The 25,538-nt window shown below is 41.8% G+C and overlaps 1 protein-coding gene across 1 annotated transcript in view; it reads left to right on the top strand.

The window, feature by feature from the left end:
- srp72 (signal recognition particle 72) overlaps positions 1–25,538 on the top strand; it is an 89,807-nt gene that overhangs the window by 41,141 nt on the left and 23,128 nt on the right. The window contains exons 13-16 of the mRNA XM_072583697.1: positions 8,228–8,323; positions 8,609–8,712; positions 18,979–19,056; positions 19,795–19,932. Coding sequence (XP_072439798.1) covers positions 8,228–8,323; positions 8,609–8,712; positions 18,979–19,056; positions 19,795–19,932 — 416 coding nt within the window. The remainder of the gene's footprint in view (positions 1–8,227; positions 8,324–8,608; positions 8,713–18,978; positions 19,057–19,794; positions 19,933–25,538) is intronic.

The raw sequence follows: 25,538 nt of genomic DNA, 5'->3' as shown, positions 1-25,538 counted from the left end.
GACGGTGGTAGTGAGCTGACTTCTTAAACCGCTGCAGTTCAATGTGCTGTATGTAGACTTAAAATACTGAGGAAATTTCAATACTTTGACCCAGCACCTATAAAGGAACGGTCATTTCGTTCCAAGTCAGGATGATGAGAGGCTTGGAAGGGAACTTGCAGGCAAGATTTCTGTTGTCTTTATCTAGTCTGGCCCTAATGTTATACCAGACCAATACCCTCTGATATAATCTTAAGTGACCTCTGATATGGCTTAACAAGCTAAAAGTGAATAGACTGACCGACATTAATCTAGTTACCAGAAACTAAATTAGCACACCAAGTCGATTGAGGGAATTTTTGAAATTATTGTATAAAAATATGTTGGACTGCTGAGGAAGTGAGAGAAGAAATAGTGCAACTCTTTTGTTTTGTAGCTCATAAGAAAAGGAATAGGAGCCTACTCTGTCATCCAAAGGATCATGGCTGATCCGACATTCCTCGCATCCACTTTCCTGCATTTTCCCTATACCCCTTGATTCCATTACTGATCAAGAATTTTACCTACCTTAGCCGTAAATGTACGTAAGGACTCTGCCCTTTCTCTGCTCTGTGGCAAGGAATTCCAAAGGTCCAAAAGCAGTCATGCTCTAAGAGGAGAATTCCTCCTCCGCTCAGTCTTAACCTGACACCTCTTTATCCCTGAACTGCAGATACTTTCGAAAATCATCCTGGAGCTGCACAATTCTTCCTCAATAATTAAAGTACTGACCAATAGACAGTTTAGAAGCAGGAATGGGGCATTCGGTTCCTTGAGGCTGCTCCATCACTCGATAAAAATACGATTGCTTTGATCATTCCGCATTCCTCCTCCTCCGCCACCACCACCACTCATCGATTTCTTGCTTTTCAGGAAGAATGTTCCAAACGGTTTGAGCAAATATTTGCTGCTCATACATTGGTAACTCTTGCTGTTTAAGCAGTGACCCCTTGATCTTGGCTTTTGTATTAGATTTCCTGATTACCTGCTGTCATGCACTAGGACACTCTGATCCGGGCTGGAGGGTTTGAGTTATAAGGAGGGTGATAGAGTCATACAGCATGGAAACAGACCCTTGCGTCCAACCAGTCTGTGCTGAACATAATCCCAAACTAAACTAGTCCCAGCTCCCTCTAAATATTTCTTTTTCATGTACTTATCTAAGTGTCTTTTAAATGTTGTTACTGTACCCACATTCACCACTTCCTCTGGAAGTTCATTTCACACATGAACCACTCTGTTTTTTTAAAAAAACTGTCACGTCTTTTTTTTTAAATCTTGCTCTTCTCACTCTAAAAATATGTCCCTTGAATTTGAAATCCCCCACTCTAGGGAAAGCTCACTTGCCATTCATCTTATTTATACCCCTCTTGACTTTATAAACCCCTATAGGATCACCTCTCGACCTCCTACCCTCCATTGGGAAAAAAAATCCCATCTGATCCAGCGTCCTCTTATAACTCAAACCCTCCATTCCCGGACAACATCCTGGTAAATTTCTTCTGTATCCTCTTCAGGTTAATAATATCCTTCCTATAAAGAGTTACCAAAACTGGACACAGTACTTCAAAAGAGGCCTCAGCAACATCATGTACAACCTCAACATAACGTACCAACTTTGATACTTAAAGGGTCTGAGCAGTGAAGGCAAATTCGCTAAATACTTTTGTAATCACCTGATCGACATGTGATACAAACTTCGAAGAATTATGTCCCTGAGCCCTTAGGTGTGTCTGTTCTACAACACTACATTAGAGGCTGGGACTTTATATCAATGGACCATAGAAAGTTGAAGGGTAACCTTATAAACGTTTATAAAATCATGAGGTCATAGATAAGGTGAATAATAAATGTCTTTTCCCTATGGTGGAGGAGTTCGAAACTGGGGGCCATATTTTTAAGTTAAGAGAAGGGTTTAAAAGGGACTTTAGGGGCAGCTTTTCACACAGATGATGATTCTTACGAGGAACGAACATCCAGAGGAAGTGATAGTTGCATGTACAGTTACAACATTCAGAAGGCATTTGAACAGGTACATGAATAGATTAGGATATGAGCAAAGTGGGCAGGCAAGTGGAACTAGTTTACTTTGGGATATTTGATCGGCATGGGATGAGTTGGGCTGAAAGGTCAGTTCGCATGCTGTATGACTATTCTGAGAGTAAACCTTCTATTTCAGGGCTCTCCCATGTGGAAAAACATCTTTCAGCATTTACCCTGTCAAGCCCCTTAAGAATCCCATATCTTGCAATGGTATCATCTCTCATTCTTCTTAATTCCAATCAGTAGAGTTCCAACATGTTTTGCCTTTTCTTGTAAGGCGATCGATCCATACCAGTGAACCTTCTCTGAACTGCCTCCAGTAAAATGATATCTTTCCTTAAATGAGGGTGGCACGCTCACAGCGCCAGAGACCCGGGTTCAATTCCCACCTCAGGTAACTGTCAGTGTGGAGTTTGCACATTCTCCCCATGTCTGCGTGGGTTTCCTCCGGGTGCTCCAGTTTCCTACCACAATCCAAAAATGTGCAGCTTAAGTGAATTGGCCATGCTAAATTGCCCGTAGTATTAGGTGAACGGGTAAATTTAGGGGAATGGGTCTGGGTGGGTTGCTTTTCGGAGGGTCTGTGTGGACTTGTTTGGCCGAAGGGCCTGTTTCCACACTAAGTAATCTAATAAACATTATTTAGAAATTAGGCCATTCAGCCCATCGAGTCTGCTCCGGCATTCAATCACAGCTGATAAGTTTCTCAACCCCATTTTCCTGCCTGTAACCCATGATCCTCCTGACGGATTAAAAGCCTGTCTATCTCAGTCTTAAACATACATCATGACCTGGCCTCCACAGCCTTCTGTGGAATGAATTTCATAGATTCACCACTCTGGTTGAAGAAGTTTCTCCTTATTTCTGTTCTAAAAGATCTTCCCTTTACTCTAAACTGTGTCCTAAGGTTCTAGTCCCTCCTACCAATGGAAACATCTTGCCAACACCCCCCTTTAGAACATTTAGTATTCTGTATATTCCATTTAGATCCTCCCCCCATCCTTCTAAACTCTATCGAATATAGACCCAGAGTCCTCAAATATTCCTTTTCATTCCTGGGACCAGTTCTCATTAACCTCCTCTGAACATGCTCCAGGGCCAGTACATCCTTCCTGAGAAAAGGGGCCCAAAACTGCACACACTACTCCAAATGTGGTCTGACCAGAGCCTAATGGAGCCTCAAAAGTACATCCCTGCTTTCATGTTCCAGTCGTCTTAAAATAAATGCCATCATTGTATTTGCCTCCTTAACTACTGACTCAACCTGCAAGTTTGCCTTGAGACTAGAACTTCCAAGTCTCTTTGCACTTCAGTCTTCTGAATTTTCTCCCCATTTAGAAAGTAGTCCATGCTTCTATTCTTCCTGCCAAAGTGCATGACCTCACACTTTCCCATATTGTCTTCCATTTGCCACTTTGCACACTATCCTAACTGGTCCTAATCCTTCTGCAGCCTCTCCACTTCCTCATTGCCACCTGTCCTTGTATCATCTGCAAACTTAATCAGTAGGCTGTCAGTTCCTTCCTCTAGATCATTAATGTATAAAGTGAAAAGTTGTTCCAACACTGAGCCTTGTGGAACACCACCCATGACTGGCTGCCATCCTGAAAAGGGCCCTCTTATCCCCACGCTCTGCTTTTTGCCAGATAGCCAGGTTTCTATCCACCTTGCCTCTAACGCCATGGGCCCTTATCTTAGTCGGTAGCATCCTGTGCAGCACCTTGTCAAAAGCCTTCTTGAAGTCCATTTAGATAACATCCATTGTTTCTCCTTGGTCTAAACTGCACATTATTTCCTCAAAGAATTCCAGCAGACTTGCCAGGCATGATCCCCACCTTGATGAAACCATGCTGACTTTGCCCTATTTTACAATACACTTCTCAGTATTCAGCCATCTTATCCTTCATAATGAATTCTAGGATCTTACCCAAAACCAGTCTGTAATTTTCTGTCTTTTGCCTTACTCCCTTTTTAAATAGGGGTCATGTTAGTGATTTTCCAGCCCTCTGGGACCCTCCCTGACTTTAGCGATTCCTTAAAGATCACCACTAACACCTCCACTACCTCTTCAGCTATCTCCCTTAGATACCTTGGGTATTGTCCATGTGGTCCAGGTGATTTATCCACCTTCAAGCCACTTGGTTTTTTTTAGCACCCTGTCCTTGGTGATGGTAACTATACTCCGCTCTGCCTCCTCACTGTCTTAAAGTTTTGGGATATGACTCCACCATGAAGACTGATGCAAAGTAATTGTTCAGTACTTCAGCCATTCCTTGTTCTCCACCACTACCAGCATCATTTTCAGTGGCCCCAATGTCCGCTTTTGCCCTTTTTATATTTTGAAAGAAATTCTTACAGTCTTCCTTTGTATTACTGACTAGCTTACCTTCTTACTTAATTTTCTTCCCCCTCATTTATTGTTGTCCTCTGCTGGTCTTTGTAAGCTTCCTAATCCTTTTGCCACATTATGCGCTTTCTCTTTTGTGCTCTCCCTGACTTCGCTAGTCAACCATGGTTGCCTCATCTTCCTTGTTCCATGCTTCTTTTTCCTTGCGATGAATCTCTGCTGTGTCTCCTGAATTACTCCCTGAAACTCCTGTATTTCCTACTGGGCTCCTCTACTTGTCAATTCTACCCAGCTCCTCCCTCATGCCTCTGTAGCTGCCTTTATTCAGCTGTAATACCATTACCTCTGATTCTATTTTCTCTCTCTCAAATTGCAGTGTAAATTCAATCATATTATAATCACTGCCTCCTAAGCGTTCTTTCACTTTAAGCTCCCTCATCAAGTCTGCCTCATTGCACGACACTAAATCCAATATTGCCTGTTCCCTAGTGGGCCCCACACAAGCTGTTCCAAAAAGTGTCTAATGGACATTAACCAAATTTGTTTTGTTGCAATCTACTGCCAACCTGATTTTCCCAGTCCACCTGTATATTGAAATCCCCCATGATCACTGTAACTTTGCCTTTCCTGCATATCTTTTCTATTTCCTGGTGTGTCTTGTGCCTCAGCTCCTGACTACTGGAGGCCTGTCCATAGCTCCAACTATGGTTTATTTTTTAAACCTTTTATGGTTCCTTAGTTGTATGCCATCTGACCCTACTTTGTTTCTTACTATTGATTTAATTTAATTTCTTACAAATAAAGCAATCCCACCCCTCTGCCCAACTGCCTATCTTTTCAATAGGATGTATATCCTTGAGTATTCAGCTTCCAATCCTGATTCCCTTGAGGCCACTTCTCCGTACTGCTCACCACTTCATACCTGCCAATTTTGACCTGCGCCATAAGGTCATTTGCCTTATTCCTTCTATTGCGTGCATTCGGATATAAAACCTTTAGTCCTGTATTAACTATCCCTCTTCTCATTGTCATTCGTTTGTCTAATGTGCTTGAAGTTTGATAACCCTTTCCATACACTCTGTCCTATCTGTGCTGGAGATTTTAATAACCAGTCCTGAGTTCTGTACTCTTATCTCCTTTTAATTCTGGTTTTCTAATTTCCCCTACGCTCGGTCGGTCGGTCGTCCCCCCAATGTTGGACACTCCTGTCTACAATATTGGTGCCGATATCCAGTGATTTCAAACCCATTTCTTTCTCTGTTCTTTTGAGCCAAGCATATACCTCTTTAATCTTATTCACCCTGTGCCAATTAGTTTATGGCTCATGTAGTAATCTGGAGGTTATTTTTTTTTTGCTTCTGCTTTTTAATTTAGCTCCCAGCTGTTCATACTCCTTTAGCAGCACCTCGCCCTAGGCTTTACCTATGCTGTTGTTACCTACATGAACCACGACCACTGGATCTTTACCCTCCCACTTGGAGTTCCTCTGCAGCCCAAATGAAATATCCCTAACCAGAACACTGGACAGGTAACACAACCTTCAGGACTCTCAATCCTGCTCACAGAGAGCAGTGTCTATGCCTCTAACTGTTTTATCTCCACTTACAACAACGTTTTTCTTCTTTTTCACCCCCCCCCACTTGAATGGCTCCCTGCACCCGGGTGCTGCAAACAGTCAGCTCATCCTCCTGGCAGTCCCCATTCCCATCCACACAAGGAGCAAAACTCTTGAACCTGTTGGACAGGTCTACCTCCTGGATCCCTCTACCTGCCTCACTCACAGCCACACATTCCTATCCCTGACCACTGGCTGATTTTGAGTTGGTTAGTCTTAGGGGTGTAACTGTCTCCTGTAGTAGAGCGTCCACATGACTCTTTCCCCCTCCCTAATGTGTCACAATGTTTGAAGCTCAGACTCCAGCTTCTCGACTCTGAGCCAGAGTTATTTCAGTGGCCAATGTTTTCTACAGACATGGTCACTGGGAACCACAATGGGGTTCATCACCTCCCACCTCGTGCAGAAACAACGCATCATCTGACCCTACATCCTTATTTAATTTGTTTTAAATTTTTTTCATTTTTAACTTTTTATATTGCTGCGTATTTTCTAAATCTGAATCCAAGTTGTAACCAAGAAATAAACTGTAACCAATAACTTAACAAGATTGAATGGGGGGGTGGGGGTGGGGGTGGGGTGGAGGTGGATCTTGTTGATCTCAGTTTACTCCGCATCATTTTCCTCCACCTACAAACTGGCCTCACCATCAGATATGTATTTCCCTCCTCGCCCCTATCTAGAGAGACGATTCCTTCCGCGACTCCCTCATCAGATCCATGTTCTGTGTAATGCTGGACAACACTTTTTTTTTTAAAAAAAATTCTGCAATTCTGCTGAGCTGCTTCTTGCCAGAGTTGTGTTTTTTGTGACCTCTGGTTCTCTGTAATGTAACAGTTCTAATGTTCTTCAAGCACCTCTGACTATCATACTCAAGCAAATACTTTTGTCGAATCATAGAATCTTAAGAGGAGGCCATCCTAGGCGTCATGTTTGTGCTGGCTCTTTGTGACAGCCACTCGGCTCGTCTGCTCCCCTATCTTTACCCCACAGTCTTGCATATCTGTTCTCTTCAGATAATTACCATTTTCTTTTCGAAAGCTGTAATTGATTCTGCCTCTACTAAATGCCCATGTTTTTCCCATGTTATCTATGGTTTTTCTGCTAATCATATTTAATCAGTTCCTCTGTTGCTTGACCCTTTTACCGATAGGGAGGATATCTCCATCTCTACTTGGTCCAGGTCCCACATGATGAACCAAACACTACAATCAAAACAGAATTGCTTGTGCAGGATTGTGTTTCATAAGAAAATTTGACACACCTTCCTTTGTTGGAATCTTTCTAGTTTACTGTGTTCATAAGCAGATGGAGAACGAAGAGCTCAGTAATACCTAGGATGTGAGATGACTTTAATTTATCTAGACCAGCTTGCAAATTGTTTAATGCTTAAACTGATGTTTTCTATACAGTCTAACAACTTAATCACCATTCACTTAGCTGCCTTTTTCTAATGCTGAGAACGTTGTGTTACTTAAATCCAAATATTAAAAATAATTTGCAATTCCTACTGCATTCTGTGGCAAAATAGTCAACAATTTTGCAAAATGCCACTAAAATTGAGCAACATAGAAAGCTCCTTCAATCTCACTTTTCTCAGTTCTGAATACTGTTGGTTCAGATGCTGGTGCTGTGCCTTGTGATCTCCAACGCCTGGATCTTGCGCAGATTGTATATGCACAGTCCAGACGTTCATTTTATACATCAGTTCCACAGAGTCAGCAGCATTGTGATAGTTGTATGAAGTAAACAATAATTTGTTTTATGGTGAGTAGGCAGGGGAAACTGATTTCAAGTACTTGGTGCATGTCTGGACATCCTAGAAAGAATATGGAACTGAAGATAAGCCTGTGGTTTCTGGAAGAAACCAGTTGGAGCATAAGATTCTGTCATGGATTCATTGGTACTTTTGTGGTAGGGTTTGATTTCATTTTGAGAGTTTTTTTATGTGTACAGTATATATGTTTGTGTTTTTGTGTAATTATGTCGAAAAAGGTTTAATTATTAGGGTATTGATATAATTTACATTTTGTGAACACTCTTCCATGCTGTGTGAACAGTTGTGCACCAAAATAATTATTTTCAAGATGTTCTTGGAGTCTTTCCTGGCCTGAAATTAGTAGTTTCACTTTGAAGGATGAGCAGCTATTCTGAAATTACAGTTAAATTCTGAGCAATGGAATTGCAATATTATGTGTTAACAGGTTTCTGCGTTAGTTACCATGTACAGCCACGAGGAAGATATTGATAGTGCAATAGAGATTTTCTGCCAGGCTATCCAGTGGTACCAAGAACACCAGGTAAATATCTTTGTGTACTTAAATGTGAATATGACAGCAAAATGTTAATTACAAGACAAAGAAATAGCTCACATCACTACCAGAATGGTATTAAGTCAAACTAAAATATATCAGGTGTACAAAATACAATTGCTAATACACAGGAAAGAGCCAGATTATTAAAAAAAAAGTTAATGCAAATTTCCCAAAACTGTCTAATATTTTCCTTCGATTCAAAGAGTGAAGACTGTATCAAAAGTAGACCTTCTAATATGGCACTTTGAATTATTTTCTTTTTAAATTTAGCCAAACACTCCAGTTCATTTGTCACTAGTCAGAGAAGCAGCCAATTTTAAGTTGAAGTATGGGCGGCAGAAGGAAGCAATCAGTGATTTGGAGCAACTTTGGAGGTATGGTTTTATTATTTTCATATGTTTTAGCAATTTAGATTACCATAAAATCAGTTATTCAGGTATGAATTTTGTGTATTGATTTCAAAGTTTTTTTGTCTTCTATTCATCAGGGCAAACAAAAAAAAGCACTTTTCAACTGCATGAGAAAAGGCTGCTGATAGGCTTTCAAGTCAGCTCTGATTGGTTGAGGCAATCTGTTGTCCCAGGGTCAATAGATGTGAAGCTGGAAAAGCATAGCAAGTCATACAGCTCCTATGTCTTATAGCCATTTGGCCTAACGAGTCTGCTTTGCCATTCATAGATCTTGCTCAGCTCCACTTTCATGCCTTATCTTCATAATCCTTGATGCTCTTGCCAATTTAAAAATCTGTCTTGATAGATTCACTACACTGAGATAAAAATCCTCCTCATCTCAGTCTTAAATAGGCAACACTTTGCGCCGAGGTTGTACTGAAACAAACAATCTGCATCTGTGAAGTCCTGTAAGAATCTTGTATGTTTCAATAAGGTCTCTTCTCCACTCCAGTGAGTACAAAGTCAAAAAGTAAGGTGCTGGAAAAGCACAGCAAGTCGGGCATTATCTGAGGAGCAGGAGAATCAATGTTTTGGGTATAAGCCCATCACAGAAAATGTCTGAAACATCAATTCTCTTGCTTGGGTGCTGCCTGACCTGCTGTGCTTTTCCAGCGCCACATTTTTCGACTCTGATCTCCAGTATCTGCAGTCCTCATTTTCTCCAATGAGTACAAACCCAACCTAGTCAACTTGTCATTGAGAAAAACCCTCCATACCTGGAATCAATGTAATGAATTTCTCTTAATTGTCTCCAATGCCAATATATCTTTGGTCTGATGGGGGGGACTAAAGCTGTTCAGTTCTGATTTGTATGTTGTATAGTTTTAGCAAAACCTTCCTTTTTTATACTCTATCCGCTTTGAAATAAAGGCCAACAGTCCATTTGCCTTCCCTATTATCGGTTAAACTTGAGAGCTAGCTTTTTGTGATTCATCCCATTAAAGAATTCTAAGGATGATATCTTTTTATTTTGTGTTTTCATTAAGGAAAATACTGTGAACTGAAATGAGAAAGCTGTTTTGCAGTGTTTTGAAAACATGGATAATGTTTTGAAAAGCTATTTGCCTGACACCATAAAAAGCATTAGTAATAACCTTTTGAATAAGCAGTAATTTGAGTTTGAGCTGCAGATGATTTGGAGCTGATGGGGTGTGACAGATGCAACTTTTGATGGCAACAAAAATTTGATTGGACTAAGGGCTAATGACCAATTAATGACAGGCGAATGACCGAGACACACTCATGGATAGCAACTAATCACTAGTCCTTCGACTGGGATTGGTTCTCAGGTAACTGAACAAGTTGGAGTTGGGAACACGTTACAGTGAGAGAGAAATGTTCAGTTCTTCCCTAGCTTGGAAGGGATCTCCAATCTCTGCTGTCAAAACCCACTATAAACATGAAGGAAACCTAGCATCATACCCTGGGCAACTGATAAACTACATTACTCATTTGTGTGGTAGTATGAACTAGTTTATGGCTCAAATTAAGTATCCTGTTATTGGAAAATATGCTCTTTCTGTACAGTAGTGTTGAGGGTAAATGACCACAAGTTACCCTAAATTTGGCTACTTATTAAGAAATCCCACAGACAAGTGCTGCAACATTGATTTAAACCTCATGGTATTTAGCAACCGAAATAAGACCCCTCAAATAAGCAAGTTAAGCCTCACAACTCAGCTAAATTCCACCATTAATCAGGTAATACCCAAGTTGTGATTCTGTTAGTACTGTGTGCAATTTTAGTCTCCTTACTTGAGAAAGGATATACTCACAATGGGGGAGTGCAGAGGAGGTTCACTGCGTAGTTCCCAAGTTGAGAAGGTTGGCTTATGAGGAGACACTGAGACTATACTCATTGGAAATGAGAAGAATGGAGGGGTAGAGGTGGAGGAATCTTATAGAAATGTAAAATTATGAAGGGAATAGACAAGATACAAGCAGACAGGTTGTTTCCACTGCTGGGTGAAAGTAGAACCAGGGGGCATTGTCTCAAAATAAGGGGGAGCAGATTTAGGATTGAGTTGAGGAGGAAGTTCTTCACCCAAAGGACTATGAATCAGTGGAATTCCCTGCCCAGGGAAGCATTTGAGGCTACCTCGTTGAATGTTAAGTTTTTCGAACAGTAAAGGAATTAAAGGTGAACAGGCAGGTCAGTGGAGCGGAGTCCATGAAATGATCAGCCAAATGATCAGGGAGGTAGTTGTTAAGAGAGGGAACCATGGTTTACTAAGGAAGTTGAAGCTCTTATCAAGAGAAAGAAGAAAGCTTATGTGAGGATGAGGCCTGAAGGCTCAGTTAGGGGGTTTAAGAGTTATAAGTTAGCCAGAAAAGATCTAAAGGGTTCAATCCTTGAATGTTGGATTCTATTACAATTTTCTCTCTTTCAAGTTTGTGGTGTGACATTATCGATAACCTTATTATTAGATTACTTACAGTGTGGAAACAGGCCCTTCGGCCCAACAAGTCCACGCCGAAGCGTAACCCACCCATACCCCTACATCTACATCTACCCCTTACCTAACACTACGGGCAATTTAGCATGGCCAATTCACCTGGCCTGCACATCTTTTGGACTGTGGGAGGAAACCAGAGCACCCAGAGGAAACCCACGCAGACACGGGGAGAACGTGCAAACTCCACACAGTCGCCTGAGGCGGGAATTGAACCCGGGTCTCTAGTGCTGTGAGGCAGCAGTGCTAACCACTGTGCCACCGTGCTGCCCAATTGTTTCCTCCCAATATTGATTACATTTTTGTGGACCTCAAGTCTGTAGCTTGATTTCATATCAGAAGTAACTCTCCTTTTCCTTGTTGCATTCAGTGTTAGTTGTCTGTTTAAAACAGTCCGTCCTGCAAATAACCCTTTTGCTTCAGTATATTCCTTCTGCAGGCAGTCTTAATTACCCATTTTTCATGAGGCAGCAAATTATAAGCCATGTTATCTCTTTCCTCCCAGGAAACAGCTTGTTTATGTTCCTTTGATTCCTTCTTTCCAGAGATAGTTAATCAGCATGTTACTTTTAATTCCTTTTTCACAACTTCTTATTATCCCTTTTCATTTTCAGGAAAACTATTTATTCAAGAAAGAGTTATTACTGATTCATTCAATCCATGAAGTTATTGAAGTTCTAAAGTCTGTAGTTTCACTGTATCAGTGTGAAATGGCTAGTCTTACCTGTTGCTCAAATATTTTTTGACACTTTGCACTCCAGGGTAATTTTAGATAGATTAAACACCACTTGAGGTTGATCTTAAAGATTTTGAAGCTACAGAACCAAACATGAATACTGACCTGGACCGAGAGTGGAACTAGTTCTTTCCTTGACATGCCAATTGAGAATTTGTTTATTCTATGAGTCACTGCGGTAGTGTGCTGACAATTACACCTGCAATTCCCAGAGTCATCATAAAAGTTAAAAGATTTTATGAAGTATGCAAAGTTTCCAATTTCAGACCCAGATGGAAAGCATGGACCAAGTTTTTGTACTTGGAGAGGAATTACAATTAATTACAAGGAATTGGACTGTAGCTGTGTAGGACAAAGAACAAGGAAAATAACAAAGAAAATTTACAGCCCAGGAATTATCGAATTATAAATTATCTACGTGTAACACTACTAACTAAAACTGTAATCTAATGTGTGAGAGAGTTGTTTTGAAAGCAGAGTTTAAAAGGGTGGGTGCTGTTTAACAAGCAAGTTATCTGACTGCCAACCAGTTTGAGATGATCCGAGAATCTTCTGCCAGACTTTGCTTCAACTGTCTCTCTCCAGATGCTTTCACCAGTTGATTAGAGACACAAGGTGGCTGGTTCATTGATAACAGGGCTGAGTTATCATAGCTGCAGGGAAAAAAATGTTGAATGTGATTTACCAGTTGCCCAGGGTATGAGGCTAGATGCATAAGGATATATTCCAATACCTGGAAGACTGTGTCAAACAGCATGCCCATTCACCTGTTCACAGTCGCAGAATGCTGACCTTGTTCAAGTAGCCCATGCTTCCAAACAAGAGGTCCAAAGTTAAATATCATTCTGTGCTTCAGTAACAATTGCTGGATAACTCTGAAAGTCCAATTCAATATTAGAAAGTTGACATGTGTTTTCTAGAAGCTGCATATGTTCACACACAGGAACACTAATATCTGTAGAAAACAGGAATCCATTTAGCATGACACGTGTTAAAAATATAAAAAAACATTGAAAGCAGTAACTCCCTGATGCATATCATTTGGCAACATCACAACCAATCAGATGACTTGACAACCAGTTGGCGCCTTTTCTCATATGGTGTAAATTGTAGCTAACTTTGAAATTCTCAAGTTCTTATCTTTTGTTGTTACTGACAGCAAGGCAAAAAGGTTCAACACCATGTTTTGTTTAAGCTATACTTGAATATGAATTTGTGACTTGATGTTCTTAATTCCAAGTAGATGGCAAAGATCACTTTGCTGTTTTTAAACGACTGGTTGGGCTATCTTCTGAAAATACACAAAGTAATAATTGTTCATTTCCAGCAGCAAGTAATGTGCTGACATTAAGATTCCACATAAAACAGAATGGAATATGATTTTAGAAAATGTTAAATGCTGAATTACACATGTAACAATTAGCCTGCTGCATCCATTCAATTAGATCATGGACTCACCTCCATTTACCCGACTGTCCCCATAACCCTTAATTCCTTTACTGTTCAAAATCTATCTTTGCCTTAAAACATGCAACAAGGTAGATTCAGCTGTTTCACTGGGCAGGGAATTCCACAGTTTCACAATCCTTTGGGAGAAGTTCCCCCTTAACTCAGTCCTGAATCTTCTCCGCATTACAGCCATACTTGAGAATTACTGGCTTCTAGTCAATTGGGCAATGCTACTGGAGCATATTGTCCCTTTTGGATGTAGGTTTGCTCGCTGAGCTGGAAGGTTCATCTCCAGGCGTTTCATCTCCCTACTAGGTAACATTTTCAGTGGGCCTCAGGTGAAGCAGTGTACATGATTCCTGCTTTTTATATGTTTGGGTTTCTTTGGGTTGGTGAGGTTATTTCCTATGGTGGTGTCATTTTCCTGTCCTTTTTCTCAGGAGGTGGTAGATGGGATCCAAGTCAATGTGTTTGTTGATAGAGTTTCGGCTTGAATGCCATGCTTCTAGGAATTCTTGTGCATGTCTCTGTTTGGCTCGTCCTAAGATGGATGTGTTGTCCCAGTCGAAGTGGTGTCCGTCCTTGCTTTTATGTAAGCACACTAGTGAGAGAGGGTCATGTCGTTTTGTGGCTAGTTGATGTTCATGTATCCTGGTGGCTAGTTTTCTGTCTGTTTGTCCAATGTAGTGTTTGTTACAGTTCTTGCATGGTATTTTGTGAATGACATTAGTTTTGCTTGTCTGTATAGGGTTTTTCAAGTTCATTAGCTGCTGTTTTAGTGTGTTGGTGGGTTTGTGGACTACCATGATGCCAAGGGGTCTGAGTAGTCTGGCAGTCATTTCCAAGGTGTATTTGATGTAGGAGAGAGTGGCTTCTGGATGTGTTTTGTCTGTTTATTTGGATTTGTTGCTCAGAAATCAGTGGACTGTGTTCATTGGGTATCCATTCTTTTTGAATACCTGGTATAGGTGATTTTCCTCTGCTCTGCGTAGTTCCTCTGTGCTACAGTGTGTGTTGGTTTGTTGAAATAATGGTCCAATGCAGCTTCGTTGGTAGATGTTGGGATGATTGCTTCTCTAGTTGACAATTTGGTCCATATGTGTTGTTTTCCTGTGGACGCTGGTTTGAAGTTCCCCATTGGCTGTTCGCTCCACTGTGACATCTAGGAATGGCAGTTTGTTGTTTTCCTCCTCTTTAGTGAATCTTTTGCCAGGAAGGGTATTATTGATTGTCTTGAAGGTTTCCTCTAATTTGTTTCGTTTAGTGATGACAAAGTTGTTGCCCATGTAGTGGACCCAAAGCTTGCATTGGATGGTTTGCAGAGCTGTTTGTTTGAGTCTGTGCATTACTGCCTCTGCTAAGAACCCTGATATCGGAGATCCCATGGGTGTTCTGTTGGTTTGTCTGTAGGTTTTGTTGTTGAAGGTGAAGTGTGTGGTAAAGCATAGGTCCACTAGCTTGATTGGACAACTGGGGCAACGCATCCATCTTAGACGAACACGAGAATTCCTAGAAGCATGGCATTCCAACCGGAACTCTATCAACAAACACATTGAGTTAGACCCCATCTACCACTCCCTGAGAGAAAGAACAGGAAATGGCATCGCCGTTGGAAATGGCATTACCAACCCAAAGAAACCCAAACCTATAAATAGAAAGCAAGAATCGTGTACACTGCTTCGCCTGAGGTCCACTGAACATGTTACCTAGTAGGGTGACGCAACATCTGGAAATGAACCTTCCAGCTCAGTGAGCAAACCTACATCCAGAACCAACCTGAGCTACAAATCTTCTCAAAACTCACCATATTGTCCCTTTTTAAAGACTAGAATGACTTCTGAATAGAACCTTCATGCTTGGCCCAGAGGAGTACTTTATAAACTTGATTGAAGCTGTTGGTTTTAAAGGGATCTTCAGTTCACTGTTCATACTGTACTGGTAGGAGGCGCATTAACTGTGAACCTTGGTTGGAAATAATGCTCAAAAATTTGTTTAATTTAAAGTATACAGTACCTTAATAGCATACACTGCTCACGTAAATACTTCTGAACAATTAGAACACTTTTGCAATCCAAGTAGTTCTGCTATAACACTGTAGTTATGTTCCAGCGAAACCTTGCTTAATAGAAATAATAGGACCTATGGGAAAAATGAGGTTGGGGCAGACCAGCAGAAAATAGCACTCAGAATTACTCAAAACTCACCCTAAAAAAACTAACACAATGTATAGCACAGGCTGAATGTAGGTTTAAATCCTTTTTATCAACAAGCAAAGGTAAATTTAGCACATTACATTGAAAAGATATTATTAATGCAGGGTCAGAGGGTCGTTGTCGTCATCACCGTCAGGATCAGTTGTGGTTGCAGAAGTGAATGGCTGTGGTTGGTTGGTTTAGATTGTGAGGTATGCAGGTAGAAAAACTAATTAGAAAAGCAAATTGTATGTTTAAGAGTCGTGTAGTCCTGCAGGAATTATGCAGGACTTATTCAGGAACTTTGCAAGAATATTCTCAACTGAGGGAGAGCAATGAGCATTCATTAGCTTAATTTTGGAGATGAAGCTGCTCAAATGTATGGTACTGTACATTCCTCATGCCCTGATGGCAGTTGACATTGGAGCCATGCGCATGCGCAGAACAGAGTGGAGACAGCGGCGCATGTGCAGAATGAAACATGCAAAGTGATCGCTGCTGCAGTTGCAATTCTGCGAACGGAGGTAAGCATTCTCAAAAATACCGTTCCCTAATTCTTCAGTGACATTATAGCCAAATTGCACTGCTGAAGCATGTTTTCTATGAGAACTACCTGTTGTAAATGATCTAGGAGAAAGTGAGGATTGCAGATGCTGGAGATCAGAGCTGAAAAATGTGTTGCTGGAAAAGCGCAGCAGGTCATGCAGCATCCAAGGAGCAGGGGAATCGACGACGTTTTGGGCATAAGCCCTTCTTCAGGAATGAGGGTGTGCCAAGCAAGCTAAGATAGAAGGTAGGGAAGAGGGACTTGGGGGAGGGGCGTTGGGAGTGCAATAGGTGGAAGGAGGTTAAGGTGAGGGTGATAGGCCGGAGAGGGGGTGGGGGGATAGAGGTTGGGAAGGAGATTGCAGGTCAAGAAGGCGGTGCTGAGTCCGAGGATTGGGACTGAGATAAGGTGGGGGGAGGGGAAATGAGGAAGCTGGAGAAGTCTACATTCATCCCTTGTGGTTGGAGGGTTCCTAGGTGGAAGATGAGGCGCTCTTCCTCCTGGCGTCATGTTGCCATGGTCTGGTGATGGAGGAGGCCAAGGACCTGCATGTCCTTGGTGGAGTGGGAGGGGAAGTTAGTGTTCAGCCACAGGGCGGTTGGGTTGGTTGGTTGGTAGGTGCGGGTGTCCCAGAGGTGTTCTCGGAAATGTTCCGCAAGTAGGCAGCCTGTCTCCCCAGTGTAGAGGAGGCCACACCGGATCCCTTGGGGCCTTGGAGGGACGTGAGGGGGAGGTGTGGGTGCACCCCACCACCAAGGATATATTTCCCTCCCTTCCCCTATCAGCGTTCCAGAAAGACCACTCCCTCATCAGGTCCACCACACCCCCACCACCAACCCAACCTCCACTCCCGGCACCTTCCCCTGCAACCGCAAGAAATGCAAAACTAGCGCCCACATCTCCCCCTTCATGGCCCCAAGGGATCCTTCCATATCCGTCACAAATTCACCTGCACCTCCACACACATCATTTACTGCATCCTCTACATTGGGCAGGCACGGTAGATTCATTTAAGATGCATCTGGACAGATGTGTTTGTAGGTGCGGAGCAGAGGGATACAGGTCCTTAGGAATTGGGCAACAGGTTTAGATAGTAGATTTGGATCGGCTCAGGTTTGGAGGGCTGAAGGACCTGTTCCTGGGCTGTAAATTTTCTTTGTTATTTAATTCCTGTGAGGAGCTGGAAAGATGTTTTTTCATATTTGGACAGTCACTCCTGAACCATGTTACATGTGAGAAAAGATTTTTATTATTCTGTTAACTTGGTATAAAACCGCAGAGTATGATCCACCCACAAAGTAGCAGGCTGACATTTGAGTTCACTGGTGCCAAATGTGTTGTGCAATAGCAACTATTTATTGATCTCTATGATACTGACCGAATAAAAAATAAATTCTTCTTCAATGCAAAGACAGGGAAAATCAGTGGGTCGATAACCAAAGCCATTATTGTGTTGTTTGTAAGGGCTCCATCATGTTGTATTCAGCCATTAATTTTTGAATATTGACAATTTAAAGTGTATGGAATTGGGGGTAATGTATTGACATGAATGGAAAACTGGCTGGCAACCAAGAAATCAAGATTAGGAATAAATGGGACTTTTGAGTGGTGGGGAATGGGGTAATGCTGGTTTCTAAACACATATCTGCAATACATATTGCAAATTGATGATTTAGACAAGGGAACTTTACGTAAAAGCTCAAAGTTTGCAAACAATACAAAGCTGGGTGAGAGGTTGTGCTGTGAGGACGTTGCAGTGATGCTTAAATGTGATTTGGATATATTGCAGTGTGTACAAATGTGTTGCAGTGTTTGGCAGATAAAGTATATTGTGGGTAATTGTGAGGTTTTTCACTTTGGTAGCAACAACAGGAAAGCAGATTATTATCTCAATGGCAATTAGTAAAGGGTGACATGCAGTTAGATCTGGGAGTCCTTGTATACCAGTCACTGAAAGTAAGCAGTTGGGTGCAACCAGTGGTGAAGAAGGCAAATAGTATGTTGGTACTCATAGCTAGAAGATTTGAGTACTGGAGCTGAGATAGATGCTGTAATAGTACAGGGCCTTAGTGAGACCACACCTGGGACATTGTGCGGATTTGGCCTCCTTAACTGAGGAACAATGTTCTGGCTATGGAGAGAGTGCAACAAAGAATTACCAGATAGAGTCCTGGGATGGTAGGACTGAGATATGAAGTGATACTGGATCGGTTAGGACAATATTCACTGGGGTTTGGAAGAATGAGAAAGGATCTCATAGAAATCTATAAAATTCTAATAGGACTAGACAGAGTGAATGTTTCTAATATTTGGGGAATCCAGAACCACAGTCTAAGGGGTAGGCCATTTAGCTCAGATGAGACACTTCTTCACCCAGAGAAAGTTGAGCCTGTAGAATTGTCTGCCACAGAAAATGGTTGAGGCCAAAATATTGAGTGGTTTCAAGAAGGGGTAGTTATATTTGTTGGCGCAAAGGAATCCAAGTGTGTGGGGAGAAAAGCAGGATCAGGGTGTTGAGTTGGATGATGAGCCATGATTATACTGAATGGCAGAGCAAACTTGAAGGACTGAATGGACTACTTATGCTCATATTTTTGATGTTTCTATTTCTGCTATTTGCAAACATACTGTGAATTATACTGTTGTGAATATTTGCGTATTCATTTACAATGCGTAGAAAACGTTTGCCAAGTCCATTTTAAGAGATGAAGTCAAAATGTTTGGTGTTTGCATTCATGAAAATAAGCAAGTGAAGTAAAAGTGAAATGCTTTGGGATAATCATTAGAACACTGCCAATTTTGTCTTTGCAGGCAAAATCCTGAGGACATTCGGACTTTGGCACAGCTCATCTCTGCATATTCATTGGTGAACTCAGAAAAAGCCAAGACGTATCCTCTTTTATGAAACAAGCATTCGCACTTGTATGTAGCACATGTGTGGCAGATGGCGGAATTAAGAGTCTTATCATGACCATGAAGCCATTGTCAATTGTTGGGAAAATTGTTGAGCTTTGACAAAGGGTCAGTTAGACTTGACACGTCAGCTCTTTTCTCTCCTTACAGATGCTGCCAAACCTGCTGAGATTTTCCAGCATTTTCTCTTTATGTTGGGAAAACTCACCTGGTTCACTAATGTCCTTTTAGAGAAGGAAACTGCCTTCCTTATCTGTTCTGGACTACATGTAACCCTCCTCTCAAAGGAGATAGTAAAGACTGCAGATGCAAGAGAGTCGATATTTTGGGATAAAGGGTTTATGCCTGCAATATCAATACGCCTGCTCCTCAGATGCTGCCTGACCTGCTATGCTTTTTCCAGTGCCACACTTTATTGATTCCAGACTCATAGCAATGGGTTGACTTTTAACTGTTCTCTAGACAATTGGGGAAGGGCAGTAAATACTGGCCAAGATGGCCTCATCTCGTGAATGAATTAATCAAAAAATCCAAAACCTAGCATTCAGAGTGAGGGAGGGAAACAAGTGCCAACACAAATGAGAGTTTAGATTGAGTGATTGAGGGTGAAAAGCCATTTAAAAGGATTCCCAAATGAATAGAGACAGAGGGTCACTGGTTTTTCTACTGATAGATTAAATAATGAACAACCTAAATCCTAAACAGTGTGTCCAGATTGAGCAAGCACTTGCCGTCACCTGATACTATGTCTTTCAAAGTTGATATCGATGCCTTAGAAAATTCACATGGTGCCACATACATAAGGAAAAAGGCCGCAAAGGTGGCAGGTGAAAGTCAACTGAAAGAATGTGGGTATGTAGAAAAGAATTGAAATGACACTTTTTTTTTATTTAATGTAAAAATTTTGATTTTGAGCAAGAGCCATCTTGAAATCTATACAAAACGCTGGTGCAGCCACACTTGGAATATTACAGTTCTGGTTGCCATATTTTGGGAAGGATATGGAAGCATTGGAAAAGGTGCAGAGGAGATTTACCAGGATGTTGCCTGGTCTGGAGGGAAGGTCTTATGAGGAAAGGCTGAGAGACTTGGGTCTGTTCTCATTGGCAAGAAGAAGGCTAAGAGGGGATTTGATAGAGACATATAAGATGATCAAAGGATTAGATAGGGTAGACAGTGGAAGTCTTTTTCCTCGAATGATGACGTCAGCTTTGTATGAGGGGGCATAACTACAAATTGAGGGGTGATAGATTTAGGACAGATGTCAGAGGCAGGTTCTTTACTCAGAGTGGTAAGGGCGTGGAATGCCCTACCTGCTAATGTAGTCAACTCAGCCACATTTGGGATAGTTAAACAATCCTTAGATAAGCACATGGATGATTTTGGGATAATGTCGGGGGATGAGCTGAGAATAGTTCACAGGTCGGTGCAACATTGAGGGCCGAAGGGCCTGTTCTGCGCTGTATTGTTCTATGAAATCAAAAGCAGCAGGTCTGATTCTGTATTAGAATGCCATTCATCGCAACCTCTGATGAACTTATCTAATTATTTGCTGTTGGATTATTATATGCAATAAGCCCAGTTTCCCCAAGGACTTTGTTGTTGACATTACAAATGAGTAATGCACAGAGAGCTTTCCTTGCCAGTCTTTTACCTCACTCGTCCGTACTGGATTTCTAGACTCTGCCGACATATCGTTTGTCATTGATCCTCTGTGCATCTAACCCTAATCTCCAGAATGTACTTTCACTTGTGAACAAGATCTTTACCAGTAAGCTTAATGTGGATGATTATGTCAACATCAAGCTTTACTGACTCCTGGTTCAGGTGTGATAAGATCTTCCCCTGATTGAAACCTATATTCCCTTATTTCCCCTCCAAGGCGATCATGATGGCAGTGTGGTACTTTTCACTAGATCACACCTTATAGTGTGAACCCTTACCTCTGCATCTGAATCCACTCCTCCTCACCTCTTTCAAAATCTTTTTTTAAACTATCCTCCCAACTAAAAGGTGATGTTGCAGCTATTACAGACCCTTGGCTGAGAGGTGGACAGGACTGGCAGATCAGTGTTCTGGGTTTTAGATGCTATAAGAAGGATAGGAAATGAGGCATGAGAGGAGTGGGAGTGGTGTTTTTGATTAAATGATATATTACTGCTGTAATTAGAGGAGATACTCTACCTGTGATAATATACAGGTAGAAATTAGAAATAAGAAAGAAAAGATCAACTTGATGGGATTGTACTGTAGCCGCCCTCAATAGTCAGAGAAATTGAGAAACAAATATGTAGGGAGATCTCAAACATACATAATCATAATAAGGTTGTAAAATAGGGAATTTTAATTTTCCAAACATTGATTCTGGTTACCATAATATTAAAGGTTGAATGGTGAAGAATATGTTAAATGTATTCGAGAACGAGGGTAGGTCCGATCAAGGACAGTAGTGGGAGATTGTGTATTGAGTCGGAAGAGATAGAAGAGGTCTTGAACAAGTACTTCTCTTCAGTATTTACGAACGAGAGGGACCGTATTGTTGAAGAGGAGAGTGTGAAACGGACTGGTAAGCTAGAAGAAATACTTGTTAGGAAGAAAGATGTGTTGGACATTTTGAACAACTTGAGGATAGACAAGTCCCCCGGGCCTGACGGGATATCTCCTAGGATTATATGGGAAGCAAGAGAGGAAATTGCAGTACCATTGGCAATGATCTTCTCGTCTTCACTGTCAACGGGGGTGGTACCAGGGGACTGGAGAGTAGCGAATGTTGTGCCCCTGTTCAAAAAAGGGAATAGGGATAACCCCGGGAATTACAGGCCAGTTAGTCTTACTTCTGTGGTAGGCAAAGTAATGGAAAGGGTACTGAGGGATAGGATTTATAGTATCTGGAAAGACACTGCTTGATTAGGGACAGCCAGCACGGATTTGTGAAGGGTAGGTCTTGCCTTACAAGTCTTATTGAATTCTTCGAGGAGGTGACCAAGCATGTGGATGAGGGTAGAGCAGTGGATGTAGTGTACATGGATTTTAGTAAGGCATTTGATAAGGTTCCCCATGGTAGGCTTATGCGGAAAGTCAGGAGGCATGGGATAGAGGGAAATTTGGCCAATTGGATAGAAAACTGACTAACCGGTCGAAGGCAGAGAGTGGTGGTAGATGGTAAATATTCAGCCTGGAGCCCAGTTACAAGTGGAGTTCCGCAGGGATCAGTTCTGGGTCCTCTGCTGTTTGTAATTTTTATTAATGACTTGGATGAGGGAGTCGAAGGGTGGGTTAGTAAATTTGCAGATGATACGAAGATAGGTGGAGTTGTGGACAGTGGGGAGGGCATTTGTCGTTTGCAAAGGGACTTAGATATGATGCAGAGCTGGGCTGAGGAGTGGCAGATGGAGTTCAACCCTGCCAAGTGTGAGGTTGTCCATTTTGGAAGAACAAATAAGAATGCGGAATACAGGGTTAACGGTAGGGTTCTGAGGCAGGGGGAGGAACAGAGGGATCTTGGGGTCTATGTTCATAGATCTTTGAAAGTTGCCACTCAGGTGGATAGAGCTTGTAAGAAGGCCTATGGTGTATTAGTGTTCATTAGCAGAGGGATTGAATTCAAGAGTCGTGAAGTGATGTTGCAGCTGTACAGGACTTTGGTTAGGCCACATTTGGAGTACTGTGTGCAGTTCTGGTCGTCTCACTTTAGGAAAGATGTGGAAGCTTTGGAGAGGGTGCAGAGGAGATTTACCAGGATGTTGCCTGGAATGGAGAATAGGCCGTACAAGGATAGGTTGAGAGTTCTCGGCCTTTTCTCGTTGGAATGGCGAAGGATGAGGGGTGACTTGATAGAGGTTTATAAGATGATCAGAGGAATAGATAGAGTAGACAGTCAGAAACTTTTTCCCCGGGTACAACAGTGTGTTACAAGGGGACATAAATTTAAGGTGAAGGGTGATGTCAGGGGTGGGTTATTTACCCAGAGAGTGGTGGGGTCATGGAATGCGCTGCCCGTGGGAGTGGTAGAGTCAGAATCATTGGCGACCTTTTAAGCGGCATTTGGATAGGTACATGGATGGGTGCTTAATCTAGGATAGAAGTTCGGCACAACATCGTGGGCCGAAGGGCCTGTTCTGTGCTGTATTGTTGTATGTTCTATGTTCTATTCAAGAAGGTTTTCTTTATCAGTATGTGGATGCTCCTACTAGAGAAGGAACAAACCTTGATTTTGTTTTGGGCAATAAAGCAAGGCAAGTGACTGAAGTAAGAGTAGGGGAACACTTTGGATCTAGCGATCATAATTTTGAGTTTCAAAGTATTTATGGAAAAGGATAAGCCTTCTATAAAAGCTAGTTTTTAATAGGAGTAAGGTAAATTTTAATGGGATGAGACAAGAACTTTCAAAAGATGATTGGAGTAGACTGTTGGTAGATAAAATGATGTCTGACAAATGGGAGGCTTTGAAGATTGTGATGAGAGCTCAGAGGTATTATGTTTCTGTGAGAAGGAAGAGTAAGGTAGGTAAGAATAAGGAACAGTGGAGGAATAAAGATATTGAGGTTTTGGTCAAGAATAAAAGAATCTTATTAGCGAGTCTTGAGAAGATTTGTAGCTCAGGTTGAGGTTCTGGATCTAGGTTTGCTTGCTGAGCTGGAAGGCTAGTTTTCAGATGTTTCATCACCATATTAGGTAACATCCTCAGTGAGCCTCCGAATGAAGCACTGGTGGTGTAGCCCACTTTCGATTTACGGAGGAACCTCCTTTATCCAAACGAGATGGACAGGCACCATTTCACTCATAATTGATTTGCTCTGGGGCTCGGAGTTTTCAGTGAAGTCTGCTCCTCGTTCAGGAGACTAAGCAACACACCACACATGAGGCCCCAAACCCGTCCACCTTCGCATTGCCCCAAACCCAGTGGTGTCATTTCCTGTGGTGACATCATTTCCTATGGTGATGTCATTTGTGTCCTTTTTTCTTAGGGGGTGGTAAATGGGACCCAAGTCAATGTGCTTGTCGATAGAATTCTAGTTGGAATGTCATGCTTCTAGGAATTTTCGTGCGTCTCTGTTTGTCTTGTCCGTGGATGCATATGTTGTCCCAGTCAAAGTGGTATCCTTCCATCTGTATGTAAGGATACGAGTGAGAGTGGGTCGTGTCGTTTTGTGGCTAGTTAATGTTCATGTATCCTGGTGGCTAGTGTTCTGCCTGTTTGTCCAATGTAGCGTTTGTTACAATTCTTGTAAGGTATTTTGTAAATGACATTAGTTTTGTTTGTTGTCGGTATAGAATCTTTCAAGTTCATTAAATTCTGTTTGTGGGCTACCATGATGCCAAGAGGTCTGAGTAGTCTGGCAGTCATTTCCGAGATGTCTTTGATGTGGGGACAGTAGCTAGGGTTTCAGGATGTGTTTTGTCTGCTTGTTTGGGTTTGTTGCTGAGAATTCATGGACTCTGTTCGTTGGGTACCCGTTCTTTTTGAATACACTGTATAAGTGATTTTCCTCTGCTATGTGTCGTTCCTCTGTGCTACAGCGTGCGGTGGCTCTTTGAAATAATGTCTAATGCAGCTTCGTTTGTGTTTGCTGTGATGATTGCTTCTGTAGTTCACTATTTGGTCCGTATATGTTGTTTTCCTGTAGACACTGGTTTGAAGTTCCCCATTGGCTATTGGTTCTACTGCGACATCTAGGAATGGCAATTTGTTGTTTTCCTCCTCTTTGTTTTCCTGTTTTCTACAGGAAAACAACACACACATGGACCAAATATTTAACCACAGAAGCAGTCATCCCAACAACCACAAAGAAAGCTGCATTAGGACGTTAATTCAATGGGCCACCACACACTGCAGCACCGAGGAATTACAAAGAGCAGAAGAGAAATACCTAAACACTGCATTAAAGAAGAACAGATACTCAATATTTAACACAGTTTGGCGATTTCTCAGCAACAAACCCAAACAAGCAGACACAACGCACCCAGAAACCCTAGCAACTTTACCTTACATCAAAGGCAGAAAACTAGCCACCAGGATACATGAATATCAGTGAGTCACACAAAGGCATGACCCACTATAATTAGTATCCTTACATACAGACGAAGTAGGGCACCACTGTGACTGGGACAACACATCCATGCTAGGACAAGCCAAATAGAGACACGCACAAGAATTCCTTGAAGCATGGCATTCCAATGGAATTCTATTAATAAACACATCAATTTGGACCCCATCTACCATTGTCTGAGAAAAAGAACTAGAAATGATATCACCCACCCAAAGAAACCTAAACACAAATAGAAAGTGGGATATACCATCAGTACTTCACCAGAGGCTCATTGATGATGTTACCTAGTATGGTGGTGAAACGTCTGAAAACAAACCTTCCAGCTCAGCGACCAAGCTTGAATGCCGAACCTCAACCTGAGCTATAAATCGTCTCAAAAATTGCTAGCCGTCTAAGTTTGTTTCTAAG

This window comes from Chiloscyllium punctatum, chromosome 14 (genome assembly GCF_047496795.1).
Source record: "Chiloscyllium punctatum isolate Juve2018m chromosome 14, sChiPun1.3, whole genome shotgun sequence".
In the NCBI taxonomy this organism is placed as follows: domain Eukaryota; kingdom Metazoa; phylum Chordata; class Chondrichthyes; order Orectolobiformes; family Hemiscylliidae; genus Chiloscyllium; species Chiloscyllium punctatum.
This window is presented reverse-complemented; position numbering and strand designations above follow the sequence as displayed.